The sequence below is a fragment of the Oncorhynchus keta genome, chromosome 35 (genome assembly GCF_023373465.1).
Source record: "Oncorhynchus keta strain PuntledgeMale-10-30-2019 chromosome 35, Oket_V2, whole genome shotgun sequence".
In the NCBI taxonomy this organism is placed as follows: domain Eukaryota; kingdom Metazoa; phylum Chordata; class Actinopteri; order Salmoniformes; family Salmonidae; genus Oncorhynchus; species Oncorhynchus keta.
Genome location: NC_068455.1, coordinates 32,984,923 through 33,012,087, shown reverse-complemented (window position 1 = coordinate 33,012,087; position 27,165 = coordinate 32,984,923). Strand labels below are relative to the sequence as shown.

Here is a 27,165-nt window from a genome sequence, read left to right as displayed (position 1 = left end):
TTATGTTTGAAGCCTGAAATGTGGCAAAAGGTCGCAAAGTTCAAGGGGGCCGAAGACTTTCGCAAGGCACTGTAGGTCTGTAGCAGTTTGGGTCCAGGGTGTCTCCCCCTTTGAAGAGGGGGATGCCCGCGGCAGCTTTGCAATCCTTGGGGATCTCAGACGATATGAAAGAGAGGTTGAACAGGCTGGTAATAGGGGTTGCGAATGGCGGCGGATAGTTTCAGAAATAGAGGGTCCAGATTGTCAAGACCAGCTGATTTGTACAGGTCCAGGTTTTGCAGCTCTTTCAGAACTTCTGCTATCTGGATTTGGGTAAAGGAGAAGCTGGGGAGGCTTGGGCGAGTAGCTGCGGGAGGGGGGGTGGAGCTGTTGGTGAGGTAGGAGGAGCCAGGAGGAAGGCATGACCAGCCATTGAGAAATGCTTGTTGAAGTTATCGATTATCATGGATTTATCAGTGGTGACCGTGTTACCTAGCCTCAGTGCAGTGGGCAGCTGGGAGGAGGTGCTCTTGTTCTCCATGGACTTTACAGTGTCTCAGAACTTTTTTGAGTTAGAGCTACAGGATGCAAATTTCTGCTTGAAAAAGCTGGCCTTTGCTTTCCTGACTGGCTGGCTGCGTGTATTGGTTCCTGTTTTCCCTGAACAGTTGCATATCGCAGGGACTATTCGACGCTATTGCAGTCCGCCATGGAGTAAATGGAGTAAACAGTGCAATGAAATACTAACTTGCAGGTTATCCTCTTGACAGCGCAACAACGATAGAAAAACTAAGTAGGTAAGTGAATAAATACAGCCCAATGAAATAAATTCACTTTTATTTTTTTAACAAATAGTTACATAGTCTATATGGAAATAACAGACATGAGCCAAGCATGTTAACCTGTAGAACGGAATAGGTTATAATAAGTCTACGATTAATTTCATTTGGTCAGTTCTACCACCTCAACATTGCTCATTTTAAACAGGGTTAAATATAATATTGTAAAGTTCAGCTTCCGTCCAAAACGGGACACTGCGTTACTGTCAAAAGATGTGGTTCAGTCAGAAAAACAATTTCTTTCTGGAACAAATAGCCCCGGAAATCTAGGCCTAAAGGTGCCACTCATAATTCCATTTTTAAATCTTTCCTCTGTCACGTTTGTGTGGTTGTTCTTTAGTATTGCTAGCAATAGTGGATCATATTATGCTGACGTATTATATGTTGTGCAATAATTAAGGGCATGTAGCCTATTTGAATCGTTATGGAACGCAGACCATACCTAGCAGTATAAAACCTGGAGTCTGGCGCACGGTTCACGACTACTGGACTGTTGTCATCTGTAATTAGTGACGATTATTAGGGTAGATTTATAGGACTCCTTGTTCAACCCCTGTTGTACACTTTTCTCACCTTCCAATATTTAATGGACTGACCAATTGAATATGTCAACTTTCAGGATGAATCAAACCACCGTATTTTTGATTCACCAATATAATTCTCTGATTTTTTTATTCATAAATTCTTTCCGAACCCGAAATAATATACAAGATCAGAGTATTTTTTAATTAGTGCTGAAGTGAGACGAATGTGTGTATTTAAATTACTTTCTTTCATTGATCTCTAAAATTCTGAACATTCTCTCCATATATTCTAGTGAGCCTGTTGAGAAAAATCGACATGCTTTTCAGCAAATTTAAAGGGATGTCTTTAGAAATAAATGTACTGAAAACTTATTTGAATGAAACTCCACCGGAAAATTTGTTTGCCAGGAAGTATGAGGGTTTGCAGTGGTTGAATTACATTTCTTCAGCATGTGCAAGGGAACCACACCTGCAAAGCACATTGTATAATGTATTGCAAACAGATGCATGCACATCCACTCAGAAGAACAATTATGCATGTGACAAAATAATTTTTCAAACATACTTTCAAAATAGAGGTCTATTGTATAATGGAAACATGTTTTTTTAGTTGTCACCATACCCAGCCCTTTGACACACCAAACACAGAACAGGTGTTTGGTGTGTCAAAGGGCTGGGTATGGTGACAACTAAAAAAACATGTTTCCATTATACAATAGACCTCTATTTTGAAAGTATGTTTGAAAAATTATTTTGTCACATGCATAATTGTTCTTCTGAGTGGATGTGCATGCATCTGTTTGCAATACATGTTGAGTGGGTATATACCAGTATGTGTTTTGGCAACACCAAAAGGGGGTTTACATATGCACTCATAAATAACACCATTATGAAATCATTCAAATCAAAATCAAATCAAGTGTTATTTGTCACATGCACCAAATACAACAGGTGTGGGTAGACCTTACAGTAAAATGCTTACTTACAAGCCCTTAAAAAATAAATCTAAGAAGTTTTTAACCAAGAAAACAGTGTTGAGAAAATATTTACTGTAAACTCAGACCCTGAGGAAGGCACAATGATGCCGAAATGTTGGTAAATACCCATTAAATTGCTGGGGGTTTATACATGGAGAGTGCAACTTTATTTTGATAGTTTATTCGTCATTAGTCAGCACCTCCACACAAACTATTACTCTGCACATGCTCATGTTTTTTTATCGAGAAAATATTTGCTAAAATAAACTCAAATCTGAAATAAAAATGATATTTTGAGCTTTATTTTAACTAGGCAAGTCAGTTAAGAACAAATTCTTATTTTCAATGACGGCCTAGGAACAGTGGTTTAACTGCCTGTTCAGGGGCAGAACGACAGATTTGTACCTTGTCAGCTTGGGGGTTTGAACTTGCAATCTTCCAATGAGAAAATGACTTAAATGTAAATGTAAATAATTAAGGAGCAACAAAAAAAAACATTCATAACATCAACAGTTTATGTAAAGGGCCCTCTTCTCATCCTCCCTCTTTACTCTCCTCCCTCCTTTTTAGACGTCCTGATTCTTGAGAACAGCCATCCCGCCGCTCCACCAACTGCTGTTTTAACACGACCCACAGCTGCTGTAGCCTCTCCTGAAAGCCCTGCAGCACCTAGATGAAGACCACACACATCGCGGTTCCACATTCGAGATACAAATATCCTTACATTACCAATTAAAATTATAAATGACTCCTCACACACCTTCTGCAGCTGCTGTAGTCGTTCCTGAAAGCTCTCTCTCCTCGACTCCTCCCTCCCCTTCAGACGCTCCAAACTCTACTGCTCTAACACCTCCCACAGCCTTTGTAGCCTCTCCTGAGGCACCTAGAGGAAGACCTAGAGGAAGACCACACACATTGCTGTTCCACATACGAGATACAAACATCCTCACTGCTCTTATCCCAATTACCTTCTGGCCACGCCCCCTCCCTGCAACTCACCACACCTGATCAAGCCTTTACCTTACCTACTAAAAGTACCTTGTCTTTTCATGTATGCAATAAAGTGACAAATATTTCTTGCACTTTGACTACTGCCCCATAGTGGTAGCTTACCTACATGAACCAGCCTTAGCCTATACAGTCCTTAGCTCTAGAGGCCAAATATTAATTTGACTTACAAGACCAATTTATCAATGATAAATTAATCTGATAAACCTCCTGCAGCAGCTGCTGTAGTTGCTTCTGTCTCTTTTCCTTCCTCCTTTTCAGGTGTCCAAGTCCTTGAAGCCAGCCATCCTGCTGTTCCCCCAACTGCTGCTCCAACACCTCCCGCGGCTGCTGTAGCCGTTGCAGAGAGCCCTGCAGCACCTAGAGAAGACCACACACGTCACTATCCCATATATGAGAAACAAACTTGCTTACATTACACTGCCACTCACACACCTGCCGTAGCTGCTGTAGTAGCTGCTGCCGCTCCTGAGAGCCCTGCTCCTGCGGCCACCCATCCCAAGGCTCCAGTAATCGCAGCTCCAGCACCTCCCACCGCCGCTGTAGCCGCTCCTGAAAGCCCTGCAGCACCTAGGTTGACCACATACACATCTGTCACTGTCCCACATAAAAATAAATCCAAACAGCAATGATAAACGACATCAAGTCATGTGATTTAGTAATTTATGACATCACAAGAACCACCATTGTCCATCTTTATTTCATTCGAAAGACTGTAGCTTTCTTCGTATTTACCTGCTGACTGTAGAGCAGCAACAAGACCCCCTGCTGCTACCCCACCTCCATTTACCACGGCCGCTGCAGACATCATGCTTGCTGCATATGATCCAGCAGCAATCCCACCAGCAGTGAATCCTATCGCTCCTAGGACAACTGGTGCCATTGCCACTGCCGCAACTATGAAGGCCCAGCAGAAACACTTGAGCAAGCAACCAAAAACCATACCTGGCCTCATGTTATAGGAGGTTGACAATAGTACCACTGTCATGTGAATGTTTGGCCTAAACAACAAAACAAAGTAGCAATACTGTACATCTATACAACTTATTTGAAGCTGGTAATTGATCATTTGAATTCATGCTGACTAAATAAATAATCTTACCTGCTCCCACTGTTGCTGTTGCTGCTGCAGCAATTGTACCCGTTCCTAAATGGTAAAGAAAATATTGCTTATTTTATGATAAAAGTAGGTTATGGCACCTCAACTTGTAATTCACCCAATCCATCACAGTAACCTCGGTTGTTGATTGTAAACTAGGTGCTCACCATTTTGGATTCAAAAGGTTAAAAGGACTTTTACTCAAGAAAAATGTTCTAGCCCGTCAGTCCACCCTTCATATTGTCCCAAAATGTAATTATATACACTGCATACGAAAGCCTCATAGCTGTCCTAATAGAAAGCCTCATAGCTGTCCTAATAGAAAGCCTCATAGCTGTCCTAATAGAAAGCCTCATAGCTGTCCTAATAGAAAGCCTCATAGCTGTCCTAATAGAAAGCCTCATAGCTGTCCTAATAGAAAGCCTCATAGCTATCCTAATAGAAAGCCTCATAGCTATCCTAATAGAAAGCCTCATAGCTATCCTAATAGAAAGCCTCATAGCTGTCCTAATAGTAAGCCTCATAGCTGTCCTAATAGAAAGCCTCATAGCTATCCTAATAGAAAGCCTCATAGCTATCCTAATAGAAAGCCTCATAGCTATCCTAATAGAAAGCCTCATAGCTATCCTAATAGAAAGCCTCATAGCTATCCTAATAGAAAGCCTCATAGCTGTCCTAATAGTAAGCCTCATAGCTGTCCTAATAGAAAGCCTCATAGCTATCCTAATAGAAAGCCTCATAGCTGTCCTAATAGAAAGCCTCATAGCTGTCCTAATAGAAAGCCTGCATTTACTTCCTGGGAAAACATCTATAATTATGCTTTTTGACACAAAACACATTATCATAGATATTTTCCAGGACTTCTGGTCATGCTGAATACCACTTGAAACCTATGAGTGTCATGGAGGTGACTTTGGGACTTTAGTGGGTTTTGGCTCAGTGGGGTAATAGTTTCAAAGAACATGGGTTACCCAAAATGGATACACACAGGATACACATCCTTACATTATAAGAGCAAAGAAGAAAACGACTAAGTCAATCATCAATGATAAATTCTACTCAATAAGTCATATGATCTAAACAGTATAATCACAAACACTACCATTGGCTTCCTTTATTCCATCATGCCATTAAAGCTTTGATTTTACCTATTGCGGCGCCCCCTGCAGTTGCTCCAGCAGCAACCCCAACAGTAGTCAAACCTGCCACTCCCAGGGCTACTGGTGCCCCCACCACTGCTGCAGCTGTGAAGGCCCAGTAGACAAGAGCATGCAATGAGCAAACAACCAAAAACATACATGGCTCCCTGTTATAGGAGGTTTGACAATGGTATCACTATAATGTGAATGACTTAGGCCTAAATGACAAAAGACAGTCGGAACACAACTGTGAAATTATTTGAAGGTAACACCTAGAAAGGGCTTAACCAATAATGTTCAGAGCATAGACTAGAGATTCCTTATCTTATACTGACAATCATTGTGCCATTTATATTGTGTTTCTTATTCTGGCAATTATTGTTCCATTTACATTGTTTGAACTTATGTCTACAATGGATTTTGACCACAGTGGGGTTTTTTTAATAGCAAAAATCAACAAATATAATACAGATCAATCAGATTAGTAGAGTTATTGGATCAAATATAATATTCATGCTGACTAAATACATTATCTTACTTGCTCCCACGGTTGCTGCTGCTCCTGTAATGATCATCCTTTTTCCTAAATAGAAAAAAAATATTGCTCTTTTATGATATGCTGCTTGTTGACAAAGCAGGTATTTGTTAGCCAGCAAGTCACCTCGTAATTCACCTAATCCACAACAGTAGCCTAACCTATTGTATTGTGTTGAAAGTAAACTAGCTATTCACTATTTGGGATTTGAAAGGTTAAAAGGGTGCATTTTACTCAAAAACCATCCTCTAACCCACGGGGGGCAAAGTATGTATATTTCGTGGTATCCAATTGGTAGTATTGAGAATTTTCCAGAACATGTGTGGCCATTATACATTTCAGTCCACACAGCTATCCTACATTTTACTACCTTTAAAATATCCATGACACAAAACACATCATCATGGATATTTTCCAGGATTGCTAGTCATACTTAATATCACTTGACAACAGGAAACCTTGGAGTGTCATTGAGTTGGCTTTGTGAGTTTGGTGGGCTTTAGCTCAGTGGGCTAATACTTAAGAGGAATACAGATGACCCAAGATGGATGCAGACATGTGACCTGTATTGCTGTGACCTGGAATCAACACATTATGTTCTGTTATTAAATATATGTTTGTTTTGGTAAATTCTAAACGTGTTTTGTACTTAACACTCTCTGGCCAACTATTAAATGTTTTCATAAGTATTTATGAACATTAAACATTATGGGTGCATGTTGCTATTTGTACAAATGTTGAATATGGTGCTCCCATTTTGATGATCAGAATTGTGATAGTTTTGGGATGTTCTGTTCGACTCACTGTTCTGTTTGATTCTTTGTGAATCATCTGGGTCCTGAGGCTCCTGACAGTCCTGAGGCTCCTGACAGTCCCGAGGATCCTGACAGTCCCGAGGATCCTGACAGTCCCGAGGATCCTGACAGTCCCGAGGATCCTGACAGTCCCGAGGATCCTGAGCATTGCTGAAGTAAACAGTGAGGGCATCAATCATTGCTGCACATGTTTCAGTCATTGTCAGGGTATTTAAGATGCACAGTCCCTCATTGCCAAGGCAAGCGCATAACAATGTTATCTTCTCTTCGTCTGGCAAGCCTATTATGTCTGCCCTGTGTAATGTACAGTTCAAAATATTCTATCCAGTCATTCCAAGGCTCCTGCAGCTCACCGGGTACCGGCAGAGATATGGTCGGTGCACTACACAAAATATTGTGTCCCTTTTACTTTAAGAAAATGTAGGTAACTATTTGCATCAGCTTTTTAAGTAAATCGAACAAGGAGGATATTTTAAGTATAATATGCTTCACTTTTAGTGTATTACAAACTCAAATATATTAAGTGCAAACAACTGGATCTCAAAATTTCCTTTCATCCAACTTCATTTTATCAGGTTCAGTTAGCCTGCTTAAGTCCTTCAAGTCCCAGAACTAATGTTATAAGTTATATATACTTAATTTAATTAGTTACCAAACTACTATTGTAAGATTAATTTGCTGAATTTTCTCAGTATCGTAATTGATATTCTATGTTTAATCTACAAATGTAGTAACTTATTGTATTCAGGTTAGTAAAATGTATTTAAATTGGGTTCCTACTACTCAAATATATACTCACAACTATACTTAAAAAGCTGATGTAAATAGTTGCCTCAACATACTTTAATAATAATAATTTACTAAAAATGGTTATTTCTATACAAGGGAATAAGCAAAAAGAAACAGTGTTCAACTTCAACATCTTTATTTTTATAAAATAAATGTTATAATTTCTTCAAACTCAAATTGCCCCTTAAACCCTACTCCTTAGGCATTTGTGGAGAGCTCATTATTTTGTCATCTGTAAGCATTCTGGGTATAACTACACCTTGCCTCCTTAGGTAAAGTTACCTGTACATCCAGAAAGCTTGCACCTGACTACAAATTATTTCAGATGTTCACAACTGCATAAGGTTTAGGCAAAGCACAATATGAACTTTAGCTCAAATACCTCATTCAAACCGTTTTAGAGTAATTAAAACATGGTTTTTCAAAACATACATTGCACATATTGTTACAAAATACAGTGGCAAGAAAAAGTATGTGAACCCTTTGGAATTTCCTGGATTTCTGCATCAATTAGTCATAACATTTGTTCTGATCTTCATCTTAGTCACAACAATAGACAAACACAATGTGCTTAAACTAATAACACACACGATTGTGTTTTTCTATATTGAATACATAATTTAAACATTCACAGTGTAGGTTGGAAAAAGTATGTGAACCCCTATAGGTTAATGGCTTTTCCAAAAGCTAATTGTAGTCAGGAGTCAGCTAACCTGGAGTCCAATCAATGAGACGAGATAGGAGATGATTGTTAGAGCTGCCCTGCCCTATAAAAAACAGTTACAGAATTTGAGTTTGCTATTCACAAGAAGCATTGCCTGATGTGAACCATGCCTCGAACAAAAGAGATCTCAGAAGACCTACATTAAGATTCATTGTTGACTTGCATAAAGCTGGAAAGGGTCTCTAAAAGCCTTGATGTTCATCAGTCCACGGTCAGAGAAATTGCCTAAAATGGAGAAAGTTCAGCACTGTTGCCACTCTCCCTAGGAGTGGCTGTCCTGCAAAGATGACAGCAAGAGCACAGTGCAGAATGCTCAATGAGGTTAAGGTGAATCCTTGAGTGTCAGCTAAAGACTTACAGAAATCTCTGGAAGATGCTAACATCTCTGTTGACGAGTCTACGATACATAAAACACTAAACAAGAAGCCACTGCTGTCCAAAAAAAAACATTGCTGCAATTCTGAAGTTCACAAAAGAGCACCTGGAGGTTCCACAGCGCTTCTTGCAAAATATTCTGTGGACAGATTAAACTAAAGTTGAGTTGTTCCTGGAGAAAAAAAGGCACAGCACACCAACATCAAAACCTCATCACAACTGTAAATTATGGTAGAGAGAGCATCAGGATTTGGGGCTGCTTTGCTGCCTCAGGGCCTGGACAGCTTGCTATCATCGACGGAAAAATGAATTCCCATGTTTATCAAGACATCTTGCAGGAGAATGTAAGGCTATCTGTCCGCCAACTGAAGCTCAACAGAAGTTGGGTGATGCAACAGGATAATGACCCAAATCATCAGAACTAAATAAACTACAGACTGGCTTCAACAGAAGAAAATACACCTTCTGTAGTGGTCCAGTCAGAGTCCTGACCTCAATCCGATTTAAAATGTTGAGGCATGACCTCGCGAGCGGTTCACACCATACACCCTAAGAATATTGCTGAACTGAAACAGTTTTGTAAAGAGGAAGGGTCAAATTCCTCCTGGCCGTCGTGCAGGTCTGATCCGCAACTACAGAAACCCTTTGGTTGAGTTGCTGCCAAAGGAGGGTCAACCAGTTATTAAATCCAAGGGTTCACATACTTTTCCCACCCTACACTGTGAATGTTTACACAGTGTGTTCAATAAAGACATGAAAATGTGTAATTGTTTGTGTGTTATTAGTTTAAGCAGACTGTCTATCAAATTTTATGACCAATTTATGCAGAAATCCAGGGGGGGGGGGATCTTCTGAACAGATAAGGACAAAAGATGATCTGAGAGCCATAATGCTATTGGGAAACCCCTCCCAAAGCATGTGCAGAGTGAGAATGTTCAGACCAATCTTGACTAATCTTTAATGCATATTTCATTGTAGATTAGAATATTAGGTCAAGACGAAAAAATATTTTGATCAATATACATTTTCTACCTACATTGACTATTTTCATTCAGCTGTATGTTGTACCCGAGTGAGCTCAAACAGGGCTGGGCATCTTTCTTCTAAGTCTTTCAAAGGAAGGGCCTGAATGACATTTTGGCACTCACAATGTTGTAGTTGTCACATATTTGTACTTCTCCCAGTAGCTCCACTCACTCCCTCTCCAGGGTCTCATCTGTTTCTCCAGCAGGGTGGGGTGGGAGGTAATTTACCTATGTGTGTTGAGGGTCAGCGAATTGTGTTGAGGGTCAGCGAATGTGTGTTGAGGGTCAGCGAATTGGAGATGCTGTTTCCTACCTTCACCAACTGGGGGCAGCCCGTCAAAGTCCAGGACCCAATTGTACAGGGTGGGGTTGAGACCCAGGTCCTCCAGCTTGATGATGAGCTTGGAGGGTACTATGGTGTTGAATGCTGAGCTGTAGTCAATGAACAGCATTCTTACATAGGTATTTATTTTGTCCAGATGGGATAGGGCAGTGTGGTGGCGATTGCATCGTCTGTGGACCTGTTGGGGCGGTATGTAAACTGAAGTGGGTCTAGGGTGGCCGGTAAGGTGGAGGTGATATGATCCTTGACTAGTCTCTCAAAGCACTTTATGATGACAGAAGTGAGTGCTATGGGGCGGTAGTCATTTAGTTCAATTGTCTTTTCCTTTTGGGTACAGGAACAATGCTAGCCATCTTGAAGCATGTGGGGACAACAGACTGGGATAGGGAGCGACTGAATATGTCCGTAAACACACCAGCCAGCTGGTCTGCGCATGCTTTGAGGACGCGGCTAGGAATGCCGTCTGGGCCAGCAGCCTTGCGAGGGTTACCACGTTTAAATCTTTTACTCATGTCAGCCAAGGAGAAGGAGGGGGGGGGGGGCACAGTCCTTGTTAGTGGGCTGCTACGGTGGTACTGTATTATCCTCAAAGCGGGCAACGGTGTTTGTCTGGAAGTGTGACGTTGGTGTCCGTGACATGGCTGGATTTCATTTTGTAGTCTGTGATTTCATGTAGACCCTGCCACATACGTCTCGTGTCTGAGCTGTTGAATTGTGACTCCACATTGTCCCTATACTGGCATTTCGCTTTTTTGATTGCCTTACGGAGGGAATAGTTACACTGTTTATATTCAGACATATTCCCAGACCTCTTTCCATGGTTAAATGCGGTGGGTCGCGCTTTCAGTTTTGTGCGAATGCCGCCATCCATCCACGGTTTCTGGTTAGTGTTAGGGTTGCGTCAATTCGAATCTGGTATCAGGATAAATATGACATTGAGTCACCGATTGTATACTGTCTTTTTTATTAGCTAAGCATTAAGTGGTACATGCAATTTTCATATACAGGGGCTCTCTGTCCCACCTCGCAGGGCAAACAGAGAACTGACTTGTTCCTGACAAAGATATTATAATATACTCTTGACAGAAGTAGTTCCTGCTTCCGAGCCGGCCTGTCAGAGTAGAGACTGGGCATGGTTTAAACTCACTCAGCCTTATCGTTGATTGTTGGCGCACAGGCTGGTCTCAGCCTCCTAAGCGCTTCAGCGGTCAGTCGTTGTAGTTGTGTAGAATATCTATGCGCTCACACACTCAATACAGTTATCTCACACCTGGCTCCTGTTATCTAACAAAAGACCGTTTGTTCCCGCAACACTACGTTCTGAATGTGCCCTCACAACTCATTGCACAGTGCCTGTCTTCATGTTATTCTGTATTTTTCCATCACGAGAAAGGCCCATGGCTCTGAAACTGTTAACAATGTCTCAAGTCAGCTGTGTTGCATAACACATATACCCACACAAGCCAACAGCAAATAATATTCCATCACATATGACATGGTAAGGGCTATAGTGTATAACACAGAACCTCACATTAGGGTTGCTTTTAATAGTCAACATGGTTGATTCAAATAACCAACTCATCGTCAATCTTTCATTATTTGAATCAGCTGTGTAGTGCTATTGGCAAATACTCACATCAAAAATGGTGGTGTCCGTGGCACACACTCGATGAACAGTTGAGGAAGGGGCCGACATGCGCGCAATCTCATTGGTCCATGTACAGCCCACATAGGTTACGATAATGATAAGCCTTACACGGTTTACAAACCTGTGATAATGTTAACCATCAAGCTTACAACAAGCACCAAGCCTTCTATAATGTGTTTTATACTTTCACTTTCGAGCTTCAGGAACGAGATCTCCGCCCAGTTTCCATTTCAGGGAAGTGAGTGTAGGTTTACAGCCAGAGTCGCATATGTGAAGCGAGAGACACAACTCTGCACTTTGTCCTGGGTGAAATGAGACGCAATGCAGACAACGCGGTTAGTGTAGTTTTTTGACTGGAAGGCAATGGGATTGTGTCGCATTTGGTCAAGAAAAACATGTATTGTTCATTGATAACGTTGGACATAACTAAGAGACCTCAGTGTCGTACTTGCGAACATTAGCAACAATTTAGTTAAATGGATTCTCCAGTTAAAAATGCATATCAGCCAATGAAAAGCGTCGATTTACTTGCATGTGGCAGAAAGCTAAATTGTAGTTGGCTGAGTTCAATACTTTTGTACGTTCTGGGACATTCAATTGATAGGAAACAGTGCTGTACTGAACGACTGGAAAACGGGGAGAGGTTGGATTATGTATGGAGCCAGATAGCTGCCAAAAGGTTGAACGTATGTATCGTTAGGATCGTAAGAAAACCCATACTTAAATTGTTAGGATTGTAAGAATAGCCATGTGTGAAACATGAAACATAAACATGAAATTTAATCTGTGAACATACAATTACGGACTAACATTTAAGGCTTGAGTAAATCTTGTGTTGCAATTCTGATGTACCTTTAAGAGTTTTGGCAGTTTTATCTCCCCCCCCCCAGAAAACGTACCCCAAACATCCTGTGAGGAGTGCTACGCAAACAAGCATAACACAGTATAAAAAACGGAAGTCAGGGAAACCAAAAGAGGTATCCTGCACATTTTCTAGTCTAGTCTCCATCCTTTAATACTCATCAGTTGAGTTTACTTCACAGTTAGGTCGCTAATGTAATGGATTTTCCAGTGCAAGTCAAGATAGCACTAGCTGTATTACGCTGACAAGAGTGAAGTTGCAGTCCGCTAGGTGTCTCTACAGCATGGGCATGTAACTGGGTGACGTGGACATCCCCATGCATGCACCTTCTCAAAATACGACTAATTCAATATTGCACCATAGACATTTATTTCATCACTCAAAATCTTGCCAAAGCATATTCTGTTTGAGGGGTTAATATGAATATAAAATGATTTGACATGATTTATATGAATCATAGCACCCTTACCTGCTGATCAATAAATTACATCTCCGTAATTTAGCATGGGTAGGATGTTCATCTGAATCAGGTTTAGTTTGGCAGCTGGGGTGAAAGAGGAGCGATTACGATAGAGAAAATCGGAAGTCTAGATTTTAACCTGCAGCTTTGATATGTGTTGTGGGAAGGACAGTGTACCGTCTAGCCATACTCCCAAGTACTTGTATGAGCTTGTATCAAGCTCTAAACCCTCAGAGCAGGTAATCACACCGGTGGGGAGAGGGGCATTTTTCTTACCAAACCACATGACCTTTGTTTTGGAGGTGTTCAGAACAAGGTTAAGGGCAGAGAAAGATTGTTGGACACTAATAAAGCTTTGTTGTAAAGCATTTAACACAAAATCCGGGGATGGGCCAGCTTAGTATAAGACATCGGCATATAAATAGATGAGAGAGCTATTTTGTTGATGTAAATTGAGAAGAGCGTGGGGCCTAAGATCGAGCCTTGGGGTACTCCCTTGGTGACAGGCAGTGGCTTAGACAGCAGATGTTCTGACTTTATACATTGCACTCTTTGAGAGAGGTAGTTAGCAAACCAGGCCAAAGACTCCTCAGATACACCAATACTCCTTAGCCGGCCCACAAGAATGGAATGGTCTACCATATCAAAAGCTTTGGCCAAGTCAATAAAAGTAGCAGCACAGCATTGCGTAGAATCAAGGGCAATAGTGATATAATTTAGGACCTTTAAGGTTGCGGTGACACATCCATAACCAGAACGGAAACCAGATTGCATACCAGAGAGAATACTGTAGACTTCAAGAGAGCCAGCCAGTAGATTATTGATAAGTTTTTCCCACACTTTTGATAAACAGGGCAAAATAGAAATTGGCCTGTAACAGTTAGGATCAGCTTGATCTCCACCTTTAAATAAAGGATGCACCGTGGTTGCCTTCCAAGCAATGGGAACCTCTCCAGAGAGGAGAGACAGGTTAAAAAGGTCAGAGACGGGCTTGGAGATAATAGGGGCTCTCACCTTAACTTCTTAAGGTATAGGGGGCAACATTTTCACTTTTGGATAAATAGCATGCCCAATTTCAACTTTTTTTGTTTACTGTTGTGCTATCATCAGATAATAGCTTCTTATGCTTTCGCCGAAAAGCCTTTTAAAAATCCGACATGTTGGCTGGATTCACAACGAGCGTAGATTTAATTTATAATAATAATAAATAATATATGCCATTTAGCAGACGCTTTTATCCAAAGCGACTTACAGTCATGTGTGCATACATTCTACGTATGGGTGGTCCCGGGAGTCGAACCCACTACCCTGGCGTTACAAGCGCCATGCTCTACCAACTGAGCTACAGAAGGACCACAATTTAGTATCTTACATGTGTGATTTAGTGAAAGTTTGATTTTTATATAATTTGCCGCGGTGCATTTCCCTGGCTTTTGGCCAAGTGGGTGAGCAGGAAGGTTTATTCTCCAGGTCTTTAACCATTTTCCAGAACTTCTTGGGGTTAGACCCACAGAGAGAGAACTGCTCCTTAAAGTAACTAACTTCTGCCTTCCGGATAGCCGGAGTGCACTTATTTCTCATTTGCCTGAACGAGAGTTAGTCAGCCTGAGTATGTGTATGCTGAGCCTTTCGCCAAATGGAATTCTTGAGGTGAAGTAACTTTGACAGATCACAGTTCAACCAGGGTCTGAACCTGTTTTTAATTCTCATTTTCTTTATGGGGGTGTGTTTTTTGACAATATCACTGAAAATATTAAAAAAGAAGTTCCAAGCGTCTCATACAGAGGGGATCAAGCTGATTCTATACCAAGTTACAGAGGCTAGTTCATGAAGGAAGGCTTGCTCAGTAAAGTTTTTTAGCAAACGTCTATGACAAATCAGGACAGGTCGTTTCACTGTGCAGCCATTACAAACAAAGGCTGTAAAACAGTGATCACTCAGGTCATTAAAGAAAACACCAGACTGATACCTATCAGGATTATTTGTGAGGATAACATCAAGGAGAGTAGCCTTTTGTGTGTGTTTGGAGTCATACCTTGTTGGATTGGTAATAATCTGAGAAAGATTTAGGGAGTCCCATTGCTTTAGGACTTGGTCAGGTGGTTTAAGTATGTCCCAGTTTAGGTCATCTAGCTTGACAAATTCAGACTTAATGTAAGGGACCAGGAGAGAGCTTAGGGCAGGTAGGGTACAGGCCGGTGCTGATGGAGGACAATAACACCCAGCAACAGTCAACAAAGAGCTATTTGAAAGTTTAATGCTTTAAACCAGCAAATCAAATTGTTTGGGGACAGACTTGGTGGAGACAACCGAGCACTGATGATGTTCCTTGGTAAAGATTGCCACTCCACCACCACCTTGGGAAGATCTGTCTTGCCAAAAAACGTTATAAACTAAAAGGTTAATATCAGTGTTCAACATACTCTTTCTTAACCACGTCTCAGTAATGAACAACACATCTGGATTGGAGCTGTGAACCCACACTTTCAATTGATCATTTTTAGGTAATAATTTGAGTAAAGCCAGAAGATGCCCTTCTGAAGGCATGCAATCATATATACTCAAATGTAGGCCTATTTGACTACTAGCCAAATAAAGTGCAGAGCATGCATGATGCGTGCAACTCATCAACCTATTTTAACATTTAATTCATCCTTCATTCAGTTCAGTCAGTCAGTATGTCATCCATTCTGTCATTTGTCTGAGTTGCAATAGGAACTAAATCAAAAGAGAATAGAACAGTCTTATCCATTTGTTTATTGAAATCCAAGTGTGTATTCAAAATAATCTAAATTCTCCAAAGTTCTTAAGCCTATTACTTGAATAATTCAATGTTTAATTTAGGCCTATCCAAATAAACAAATAGGCCTTCAACTTGTAGGCATTGCAATTTAGGCTATCATTTTTAGTACTGGTGTCTTGCGGAATCCTAATGATACCTACAGTATGTTCAACCATTTGGCAGCTATCTGGTATGGAGACAGATACAGTAGCTGCCAAAAGCTTGAACGTATGTATCGTTACGATCGTAGGACTCTATGGCTGCATGCTTATGCCAGACTTAGCCTACATTTAACCTCTCCCTTGTTCATTTCAAAGTCCATATGTTCATGACCTGATTCATACAAAACATGTCAAATTATTTTAAATTCATATTAATCCCTAAAACAGAATATGCTTTGTGCAGGGGGGCTGCCTAAATCAACATCCACGTCTTCCGCGTCCGGGGAACTGGGTTAACTACCTTTCTCACGGGCAGAACGACTTCTTTTTACCTTGTCAGCTTGGGGATTCGTTCCAGCAACCGCTCGGTTACTGGCCCAACGCTCTAACCACATGTTGAGTGGATATATATGTATGTTTGGCAACACCAAAGGGGGTATACACATGCACTCATAACACCATTATGAAATCATTCAAAACACTTTCATGAATGTTGCAGTATCAATATGTTATTTTTTCTTCCGGGATCTCTTCTCTTCCTCTCTTCCCTCTTTACTCTCCTCCCTCCTTTTTAGACGTCAGCCAGAACAGCCATTCTGCCGCTCCACCAACTGCTGCTCTAACACCTCCCACAGCCTCTGTAGCCTCTCCTGAAAGCCCTGCAGCACCTAGATGAAGACCACACAAATCGCTGTTCCACATACAAGACACAAATATCCTTACATTACCAGTTAAAATGATAAATGACTCCCCACACACCTTCTGTAGCTGCTGTAGTCGTTCCTGAAAGCTCTCTCTCCTCGACTCCTCCCTCCCCTTCAGACGCTCCAACAACTGCTGCTCTAACACCTCCCACAGCCTCTGTAGACTCTCCTGAAAGCCCTGCAGCACCTAGAGGAAGACCACACACATTGCTGTCCCACATACGATACAAACATACTTACTGTTGTGAAGGATCATGGCTCTTATCCCAATTACCTTCAGGCCACGCCCCCTCCCTGCAACTCACCACACCTGATCAAGCATTTACCTTACCTACCAAAAGTACCTTGTCCTTTCATGTATGCAATAAAGTGACAACTACTGCTTGCACTTTGACTACTGCCCCATAGTGGTAGCTTACCTACAAGAACCAGCCTTAGCCTATACAGTCCTTGGCACTAGAGGACAAACATTAATTTGACTTACAAGACCAATTAATCAATGATAAATGAATCTGACAAACCTCCTGCTGTAGCTGCTCCTGTATCTTTTCCTTCCTCCTTTTCAGGTGTCCAAGTCCTTGAAGCCAGCCATCCTGCTGTTCCCCCAACTGCTGCTCCAACACCTCCTGCGGCTGCTGTAGCCGTTGCAGAGAGCCCTGCAGCACCTAGAGAAGACCACACACGTCACTATCCCATATATGAGAAACAAACTTGCTTACATTACACTGCCACTCACACACCTGCCGTAGCTGCTGTAGTAGCTGCTGCCGCTCCTGACAACCCTGCTCCTGCGGCCACCCATCCCAAGGCTCCACTAATCGCAGCTCCAGCACCTCCCACCGCCGCTGTAGCCACTCCTGAAAGCCCTGCAGCACCTAGGTTGACCACATACACATCTGTCACTGTCCCACATAAAAAGAAATCCAAACAGCAATGATAAACGACATCAAGTCATGTGATTTAGTAATTTATGACATCACAAACACCAACATTGGCTATCTTTATTTCATCGAAAGATTGTAGGATTCTTCGTATTTACCTGCCGTCTGTAGAGCAGCAACAAGACCCCCTGCTGCTACCCCACCTCCATTTACCACGGCCGCTGCAGACATCATGCTTGCTGCATATGATCCAGCAGCAATCCCACCAGCAGTGAATCCTATCGCTCCTAGGACAACTGGTGCCATTGCCACTGCCGCAACTATGAAGGCCCAGCAGAAACACTTGAGCAAGCAACCAGAAACATACCTGGCCTCATGTTATAGGAGGTTGACAATAGTACCACTGTCATGTGAATGTTTGGCCTAAACAACAAAACAAAGTAGCAATACTGTACATCTATACAAATTATTTGAAGCTGGTAATTGATCATTTGAATTCATGCTGACTAAATAAATAATCTTACCTGCTCCCACTGTTGCTGTTGCTGCTGCAGCAATTGTACCTGTTCCTGAATGGTAAAGAAAATATTGCTTATTTTACGATAACTTCCTTTTATGGCAACTCAACTTGTAATTCACCCAATCCATCAGAGAAACCTTGGTTGTTGATTGTAAATTAGGTACTCACCATTTTGGATTCAAAAGGTTAAAGGGCTTTATGCTGTAATTGTCTGTTTGTCAGGGGGCTTTGATCAGTCTGTTACAGTTTATCTGAAGTATTTATCCTGTCTTATCCCGGTGTCCTGTGTAATTTTAAGTATGCTCCCTCTAACTCTTTTTCTTATCTCTGAGGACCTGAGCCCTAGGACCATGCCTCAGGACTACCTGCCCTGATGATTCCTTGCTGTCCCCAGTCTACCTGCTGCTTCTCTTTTCAATTGTTCTGCCTGCGGCAATGGAACCCTGACCTGCTCACTGGAAGGGCTACCTTGTCCCAGACCTGCTGTTTTTAACTCTCTCTCTCTACTTCTGAATGATCAGCTATGAAAAGCCAACTGACATTTACTCCTGAGGTGCCGACCTGTTGCACCCTCCACAACCACTGTGATTATTATTATTTGCCCCTGCTGATCATCTATGAACATTTGAACATCTTGGCCATGTTCTGTTATAATCTCCACCCGGCACAGCCAGAAGAGGACTGGCCACCCCTCAGAGCCTGGTTCCTCTAGGTTTCTTCCTAGGTTCCTGCCTTTCTAGGGAGTTTTTCCTAGCCACCGTGCTTCTAAATTGGCATTGCTTGCAGTTTGGGGTTTTAGGCTGGGTTTCTGTATTGCACTATGTGACATCGGCTGATGTAAAAAGGGCTTTATAAATCAATTTGATTGAAAAATAAATGTGATTTTAAAAAAGAAAAGTGTTCTAGCCCGTCAGCCCACCCTTCATATAGTCCCAAAATATAATTATATACACTGCATATGAAAGCCTCATAGCTGTCCTAATAGAAATACTATATTTACTTCCTGGGAAAAATCTATGATTATGCTTTTTGATGCATCATCATAGATATGTTGAAGGACTTCTGGTCATGTGGAATACCACTTAAACCTATGAATGTCATGGAGGTGGCTTTGTGACTTTAGTGGGCTTTAGCTCAGTGAGCTAAAGAACATGGGTTACCCAAAATGGATACACACAGGATACACATCAATTACATTATAAGAGCAAAGAAGAAAACGACTGAGTCAATCATCAATGATAAATTCTACTCAATAAGTCATATGATCTAAACAGTATAATCACAAACACTACCATTGGCTTCCTTTATTCCATCATGCCATTAAAGTTTTCTTTGATTTTACCTATTGCGGCGCCCCCTGCAGTTGCTCCAGCAGCAACCCCAACAGTAGTCAAACCTGCCACTCCCAGGGCTACTGGTGCCCCCACCACTGCTGCAGCTGTGAAGGCCCAGCAGACAAGAGCATGCAATGAGCAAACAACCAAAAACATACATGGCTCCCTGTTATACGAGGTTTGACAATGGTATCACTATAATGTGAATGACTTAGGCCTAAATGACAAAAGAAAGTAGGAACACAACTGTGAAATTATTTGAAGGTAACACCTAGAAAGGGCTTAACCAATAATGTTCAGAGCATAGACTAGAGATTCCTTATCTTATACTGACAATCATTGTGCCATTTATATTGTGTTTCTTATTCTGGCAATTATTGTTCCATTTACATTGTTTGAACTTATCAAAAGTATGTTTAAAATGTTTTTTTTTGCAAAAATCAACAAATATAATACAGATCAATCATATATAGGTGGAGTTATTGGATCAAATAGAAATACTAAAATAGAAAGACTAAATAGATTATCTTACCTGCACCCATTGTTGCTGCTGCTCCTGTAATGATCATCCTTTTTCCTAATTAGAAAATAAAATATTGGTCTTTTATGATATCCGGCTTGTTGATAAAGATACTGTAATGTGTTAGCCAGTAAGTCAACTTGTTATTCACAACAGTAACCTGTAATTTGTTGATAGTGTCACTAGTTTCTTTATTTCTATGTTTTCTGTTTCTATGATTTGGCCGGGTATGGTTCTCAATCAGGGACAGCTGTCTATCGTTGTCTCTGATTGGAAATCATACTTAGGCAGCCTGTTTCTCCACCTTAGTTGTGGGTAGTTGACTTTGTTAGTGGCCCATATAGCCCTAGTAAGCGTCACAGTCGTTTTTGGTGTTTCTTGTTTTGTTGGTGACATTCTCAATAAAGGAAAATGTACGCTCACCACGCTGCACCTTGGTCCGGTCATTTCCCTGACGACGTCCGTGACAGAACTGCCCACCACAAATGGAACAAGCGGCGTGGCCGAGAGGAGCAGCGTTTTCTGGAGGAATGGACATGGGAGGACATCCTGAATGGGAAAGGATCCTGGACGTGGGAGGAGATCCTGGCGGGAAAGGATCGCCTGCCGTGGGAGCAGGTGGAAGCAGCGAGGAAGGCGGAGGCAGCGAGTAAAAGGGCCCAGGATTACACAGGGTCACGGCTGGCACGAAACACCGGGAGGCCTCCCCCAATGTTTTGGGGGACACACACGAGGAGATTGGCTGAGTCAGGTTGGAGACCTGAGCCAACTCCTTGTGCTTACTGTAGGGAGAGTGGTACTGGTCAGGCACCGTGTTATGGGGTGGAGCGCAAGGTGTCTCCAATGCGCGTTCACAGCCCGGTGCGCTACATTCCAGCTCCCCGCAATGGATGGGCTAGAGTGGGCATCTAGCCAGGATGGATGGTGCCGGCTCAGCGCGCCTGGCCTCCAGTACATCTCTTCGGCCCAGTATATCCTGCGCCGGCTCTGCGCGCTGTGTCTCCGGTGCGTCTGCACAGCCCAGTGTGTCCTGTGCCAGTGCCCCGCATTTGCCGAGTGAAGGTGAGCATCCAGCCAGGATGTGTTGTGCAGGCTCTCGAGACCTCCAGTGCGCCTCCACCGCCCAGTGTATCCGGTGCCTACTCCAAGAACCAAGCCTCCAGTATGTCTCCCCAGCCTGGTGAGTCCTGTGCCTGCTCGCAAACCAGGCCTCCAGTATGTCTCCCCAGCCTGGTAAGCCCTGTGGCAGCTCCACACACCAGGCTGCCTATACGTCTCCTCACTCCAGTGATGATCCATGGCACGAAGCCTCCAGTGATGATCCATGGCACGAAGCCTCCAGTGATGATCCATGGCACGAAGCCTCCAGTGATGATCCATGGCACGACGCCTCCAGTGATGATCCATGGCACGACGCCTCCAGTGATGATCCATGGCACGACGCCTCCAGTGATGATCCATGGCACGAAGCCTCCAGTGATGATTCATGGCACGAAGCCTCCAGTGATGATTCATGGCACAAAGCCTCCAGTGATGATTCATGGCACAAAGCCTCCAGTGATGATTCATGGCACAAAGCCTCCAGTGATGATTCATGGCACAAAGCCTCCAGTGATGATTCATGGCACAAAGCCTCCAGTGATGATCCATGGCCCGGAGCCTGCAGTGAGGATCCATGGCACGGAGCCTCCAGCATAGATCCGCAGTCTGGAGCCTCCAGCGAGGGTCCCCCGTCCGGGGCCTGCAGCAAGGGTCCCTAGTTCAGAGGTGCCACCAAAGTGGGGGGATCCGGAGGTGGAGCGGGGTCTGCGTCCCGCACCGGAGCCACCATCGAAGTAGATGCCCACCTGGACCCTCCCCTATAGAGTCAGGTTTTGGTTCTCTATTTTGGTTCTCTATTTTGGTTAGGCCAGGGTGTGACATGGGTGGGCATTCTAGTTTATTTCTTTCTATGTTTTCTGTTTCTATGTTTTAGCCGGGTATGGTTCTCAATCAGGGACAGCTGTCTATTGTTGTCTCTGACTGGGAATCATACTTAGGCAGCCTGTTTTTCCACCTTAGTTGTGGGTAGTTTACTTTGTTAGTGGCCCATATAGCCCTAGTAAGCTTCACGGTCGTGTTTATTCTTGCTTTTTTTGGCAACATTCTTAATAAAAATAAATGTACGCTCGCCACGCTGCACCTTGGTCCGGTCATTTCCCTGACAACGATCGTGACAGATAGTAAACTAGCTACTCACTATTTGGGATTTGAAAGGTTAAAAGGGTGCATTTTACTCATAAACCATCTAATCCAAGGGGGGAAAAGTATGGCTCGCAAAACATGTACATTTTTTCTAGCCCTTTTTTCTCCCCAATTTCGTGGAATACAATTGGAAGTATTGAGAATTTTTCAGAACATGTGTGGCCATTATACATTTCAGGATAGTCAGCAAAACTAGTGCTCTATGTCATTAGACACCATTAGACATGCACCTGTCTGGGGAGTGGACAAGACTGGTTATTTCTTTAACTGTGTTATGGCCTAATATGTACTGTTGCTATGGTTACACCTCTTGGTTTTTTTTTCCAGATCATGGGTGTCCCTTTCAGAGGAGTTGGCAGGATGACATGTCTGCCTATTTCTGTAAAGTGCCAAGGACTGTTGCTGTGGTCCTACATGCATGCACCTGTCTTAAGGTGACATATTTTTGAACTATAGGTGTGGCTCTACAGTTTCCATGCCCTAATATGAAACCAAACTAAAATGAATAAGGCGATAAGCTAATGGTGGCTAAACGCCAGAGGGGATGAGTCATTAAGAGGAGTTACTATGAGTGTGACTTAAGGAGGAAAAATGTATAAGAAGTATGTACCAAGAGTGAAAGTGACTTGATTTCATGAACCAGCTCAGCTTTTATTATGTTGTAATAAATGTCCATTTGAACTCGCAGGCTCCGGTATTTGAGAAATATGATTGACTGAATATTTCCACGACAGTAGTTAGTCTTGTCCCATCACTGCAACTCCCGGATGGACTCTGGAAAAGTGAAGGTGGAGAGCCGTGCGTCCGTCGAAACGCGACCCGCACTGCTTCTTGACACAATGCCCGCTTAACCAGGAGGCCAGCCGCACCAATGTGTCGGAGAAAACAGCGTACACCTGGTGACCATGTCAGCGTGCATGCACCCGGCTCGCCACAGGATTGCTGGAGCGCGATGGGACAAGAAAATCTTGACCTGCCAAACTCTCTCCTAACCCGGATGACGCTGGGACAATTGTGCACCGCCTCATGGGTCTCCCAGTCACGGCCAGCTGTGACACAGCCTGGGATCAAACCCCGGTCTGTAGTGACACCTCAAGAACAGTGATGCAGTGCCTTAGACCGCTGCGCCACTCGGGAAGCCCCCACAAATTGATTTTAACAAACAATTGGTCCCCCCAAAAATGTGGCACTCCGTTGAATTTCAAAATCCCGATGTGGCCCTCGAGCCAATAAAGTTTGCCCACCCCTCCTCCAGTCCACCCTTCATATATTACCAAGATATCATTACATTGTGCACTAGAGCCTCACAGCTATCCTAATAGAAGCCCTATATTTACTACCTGGAAAATATCCATGACACAAAACACATTATTATGGATATTTTCCAGGATTGCTAGTCATACTTAATACTACTGAATACCACCTATGAGTGTCATGGAGTTGGCTTTGTGAGTTTGGTGGGCTTTATCTCAGTGAGATAATACTTGGATGGATACAGACATGTTGCTGTGACCTGGATTCAACACATTATGTTCTGTTTTGGTAAATTCCAAAGTGTTTTGTACTTAACACTCCCTGGCCAACTATTAAATGTTTTCATAAGTATTTATGAACTTTAAACATTATGGGTGCATGTTGCTATTAGTACAAATGTTGAATATGGTGATCAGAATTGTGATAGTTTTGGGAAGTTCTGTTTGACTCACTGTTCTGTTTGATTCTTTGTGAATCATCCAGGTCCTGAGGCTCCTGACAGTCCTGAGGCTCCTGACAGTCCCGAGGCTCCTGAGCATTGCTGAAGTAAGCATTGAGGGCATCAATCATTGCTGCATATGTTTCAATAGTTGTCAAAGTATTTAAGATGCGCAGTCCCTCCTTCCCAAGGTAAATGTTTAACAGTGCTATCTTCTCTTCCTCTGGCGAGCCTCTTATGTACAACTCAAAATATTCTATCCAGTCATTCCAAGGCTCCTGCGGCTCACCGGGTACCAGCAGAAATTTGGTTGGTGGAGACGAGTTTATTTTTGGTGCCATCTTCGTTTGCTTTGGGGTTTAACCGCTTTGGGCTTCAGTCAAATTCTCAGTCAGGGTTGGTGGAACTTCAGGTGAAATTTAGATGCAAACTGCAAACAGTGGGAGAAAAGTTACAGCATTTGACTCTCTCATTACACACACATTTCAAAATGCGGGGCAAAGTGCACTCTAACTCTATAGAGTTAAAGGAAAGTACTGTATTTGGAACATTATTGTGCCACAATTCAAATGTAAAATGATGACAACAAATCTTGAATGCGAAACACATCTAATAACAAAAGGTCACATGGAACGTTGAAACATAACGCGTCTACTGTAAAAGCAAATCACTACGCATCGAAAAACGAATGCCCACATCGGATCTTGAAACAACATCTATAACAGATGATGTAGTTGAATATTGAAAGCACACCCCTAAATTACAAATGACTAACTTTAATATTGAAAACACTACGTAAACACAAGTAAGCTCACACATACATTACCTTAAGTCAGTGGTATTCAAACTTTTTCTGTTTTTTAATTCGTCGTCACCCCTTTGAGAAAGTTATAATAATAGTCTGTACTCAACATTATTTTGCCGACCACCCTACATGCGTGCCATCCGATTGGTCGAGGTAACAGCACACATCGGTTATAATGATGATAGTAATTTTACAAACGTGATAATGTTAACCTTCCAGCTACAAGCAGCAACACGCATTCTAAATGGTTTTCTCAGTTTCACTTTCCAGCTTCAGGAACAAGATCTCCGCCCAGTACTCATTTCTGGGAAGTGAGTGTTGGCTTACAGCCAGAGTTACATGTGTGAAGCGGTTAGTGTGTTTTTTTGACTGGAAGGCAATGTGATTGTGTCGCTTTTGGTCAAGAAAAACATGTGTTGCTAATTAATAACGTTGGATATAACTAAGAGATCTGAAAGCCGTACTTGCAAACATAAGCAACAATTTAAAGTTAAACGTCACTCATTGCTTCAGGCCACACCCACCAAACGCGTAAAATGTACCTCAAACTGTTCTAAATGTTTCGCGGAAACGTGTCATTCATGGCACAAGTTAGCCCTATGTTAACCTCCAAAAGGTGGTAGCCTACTAAATATATCTTGACACAACTTCTCCATCAGCCTGTGAAAGAATTTAGACGTTAAATCCACCAACCAACAGCATTTCTTAAAATAGGTCAACGCTGGCCACGAGAGGGACATTTTAAACCTACAAATTCAAGTTGTACTTGTTCCTTTGGTCCCTAACAAAATGTTGCGTGCCAATATTGCACTGATACATCCTTGACAAGTGGCGCTTTCATGGCAACTGGGAACTGAAAAAAATCATGACATCAGTGATCTTCAGGTCGGAAAGTCTAAGCTCTAGAAAGATGCCAGAGTTTCCGACTTGGAATGCCTTTCAACAACAACAAAAATCCCAGTGAAGCAAATTTTTCCCGAGTTCCCAGTAGAGTGGTGAGGAGGAGCTCTGTGGACCCTTTCTTTGATTCCACGAGTAATTTAGCCATTCATTTAAAAAAACATTTATTTAACTAGGCAAGTCAGTTAGGAACAAGTTCTTATTCACAATCACGGCATACCTTGGCCAAACCCTAACAATGCTGGGCCAATTGTGCGCTGCCCTATGAGACTCCCAACCACTCCCGGTTGTGATGCATCCTGGAATCGAACCGGGGTCTGTAGTGACGCCTCTAGCACTGAGATGCAGTGCCTTAGACCGCTGAGCAACTCGGGAGCCCTCAATGTAGTCATTGCGCTTTGTAGAGTTACTATTTTCTCTAGTTTTCATGTGTCAATAACGTGTGACATTCCTGGATTCCTCATATGAATGAAGTCTGATTTAATCAACAAATGCAATAGTCAGTTTAAAAAATGTTAAGGGTACAAAAATGTGTACATACCTGTCTGTGTTGCCAAAATCACTACATATCCCATCGAGCCAAGCGGGGATAGGCTGCCCGTTGTCACAGTTCCAATGGTGCATTCTAGACAACTGAGAACTCATAAAAAAATCTAGTCAAATAGTGACATCCGTGATCTTTAGGTTAGAAAGTCTAAGCTCGAGTAAGATGCCTGAATTTCCCATTTGGAATTATTAGTTGCAAGTTCCCAGTTGCCTTGAACGCTGGACAAGAATAGTCAGAAATGTCCAGCTAACCCTACGCCAATGACACTGGTCGATTTCAAAACTGAATTTGGATCCGCGTTAAGTAGCAATGATATCCTTCGTCACGGTAGTCTTAGGACAGATATCTTGAACCAGTCATAACTATTCAACAAAACAAGCTAATTTCTTAGTTGCCTGATTGTATAACTAGAAAATGAGTTTTGAAGTTGCAGTATTTATGAAGTTTGGCAATGGACAAAACCTAGCATAGTTAGTTAGCCAGCTATTTTTGCCAATGAAAACCGGGGAAAATAAACTTGGGCCTAGTGACATGCTAGTTCAGTAGACAGATTGTAATTTTTAAGCCCTGAGCTAGTGGCAAACAATTTGAATAAACAATTCAAGATTGAAATGAATGAATGAGATGATTTATATTTAAAAAGAGCACATCGATATAGAATCCCAAGCACCCACCTATTTCAGCCCCGACCTATTTAGCTAAACATTTAAAAAGTAGTACTTTTCTTGTTTTGCATGAATGTTTTTTAAAGTTTAACTTGGCAAGTCAGTTAAGAACAAATACTTATTTACAATGACGGCCTACCCAGATGATGCTGGGCCAATTGTGCACTGTCCAATGGGACTCCAAATCTCAGCCAGATGTGATGCAGCCTGGATTTGAACCAGGGACTGGAGTGAGACCTCTTGCACTGAGATGCAGCATCTTAGACCA

General features: G+C 42.4%; 1 protein-coding gene and 2 long non-coding RNA genes across 4 annotated transcripts; 1 reads left to right on the top strand and 2 right to left on the bottom strand.

Annotated features, from left to right (window-relative positions):
* The first annotated feature begins 131 nt into the window (after positions 1 to 131).
* On the top strand, positions 132 to 20,465 carry LOC118368377 (uncharacterized). Its single transcript, XR_008093087.1, has 3 exons — positions 132 to 776; positions 2,890 to 3,353; positions 17,355 to 20,465. It is a non-coding gene; the product is annotated as an uncharacterized LOC118368377 (long non-coding RNA).
* On the bottom strand, positions 800 to 25,090 carry LOC118368374 (glycine-rich protein 1-like). 2 transcript variants are annotated; one of them, XM_052496905.1, is made up of 13 exons: positions 24,807 to 25,088; positions 23,994 to 24,410; positions 20,056 to 20,100; positions 19,532 to 19,627; positions 18,194 to 18,238; positions 17,828 to 17,989; positions 17,529 to 17,663; positions 17,310 to 17,453; positions 16,844 to 16,975; positions 3,763 to 3,897; positions 3,535 to 3,687; positions 3,080 to 3,214; positions 800 to 2,988 (listed from the first exon to the last, which is right to left on the bottom strand). In XM_052496905.1, exons 2-13 carry the CDS (start codon positions 24,319 to 24,321, stop codon positions 2,867 to 2,869), a joined length of 1,632 nt encoding a protein of 543 aa, XP_052352865.1. In that variant the 5' UTR covers positions 24,322 to 24,410; positions 24,807 to 25,088; the 3' UTR covers positions 800 to 2,866. The 2 variants fall into 2 exon arrangements, with proteins under 2 accessions (XP_052352865.1, XP_052352866.1); XM_052496906.1 differs by lacking the exon at positions 16,844 to 16,975 and having other exon boundaries at positions 24,807 to 25,090.
* On the bottom strand, positions 6,904 to 12,154 carry LOC118368376 (uncharacterized). The gene is made up of 2 exons (XR_004822318.2): positions 11,808 to 12,154; positions 6,904 to 7,065 (listed from the first exon to the last, which is right to left on the bottom strand). It is a non-coding gene; the product is annotated as an uncharacterized LOC118368376 (long non-coding RNA).
* Positions 25,091 to 27,165: the final 2,075 nt, after the last annotated feature.

What these genes read in the sequence shown, in the direction of transcription:
- LOC118368374 (XM_052496905.1), bottom strand. Translation starts at nt 24,321, where the DNA reads ATGGCACCAAAAATAAACTCGTCTCCACCAACCAAATTTCTGCTGGTA. An exon ending in TACTACAGCAGCTACGGCAG is followed by an intron (nt 3,688 to 3,762) that starts GTGTGTGAGTGG and finishes GGTCTTCTCTAG; the next exon opens with GTGCTGCAGGGCTCTCTGCA. An exon ending in GACTACAGCAGCTGCAGAAG is followed by an intron (nt 2,989 to 3,079) that starts GTGTGTGAGGAG and finishes GTCTTCATCTAG; the next exon opens with GTGCTGCAGGGCTTTCAGGA.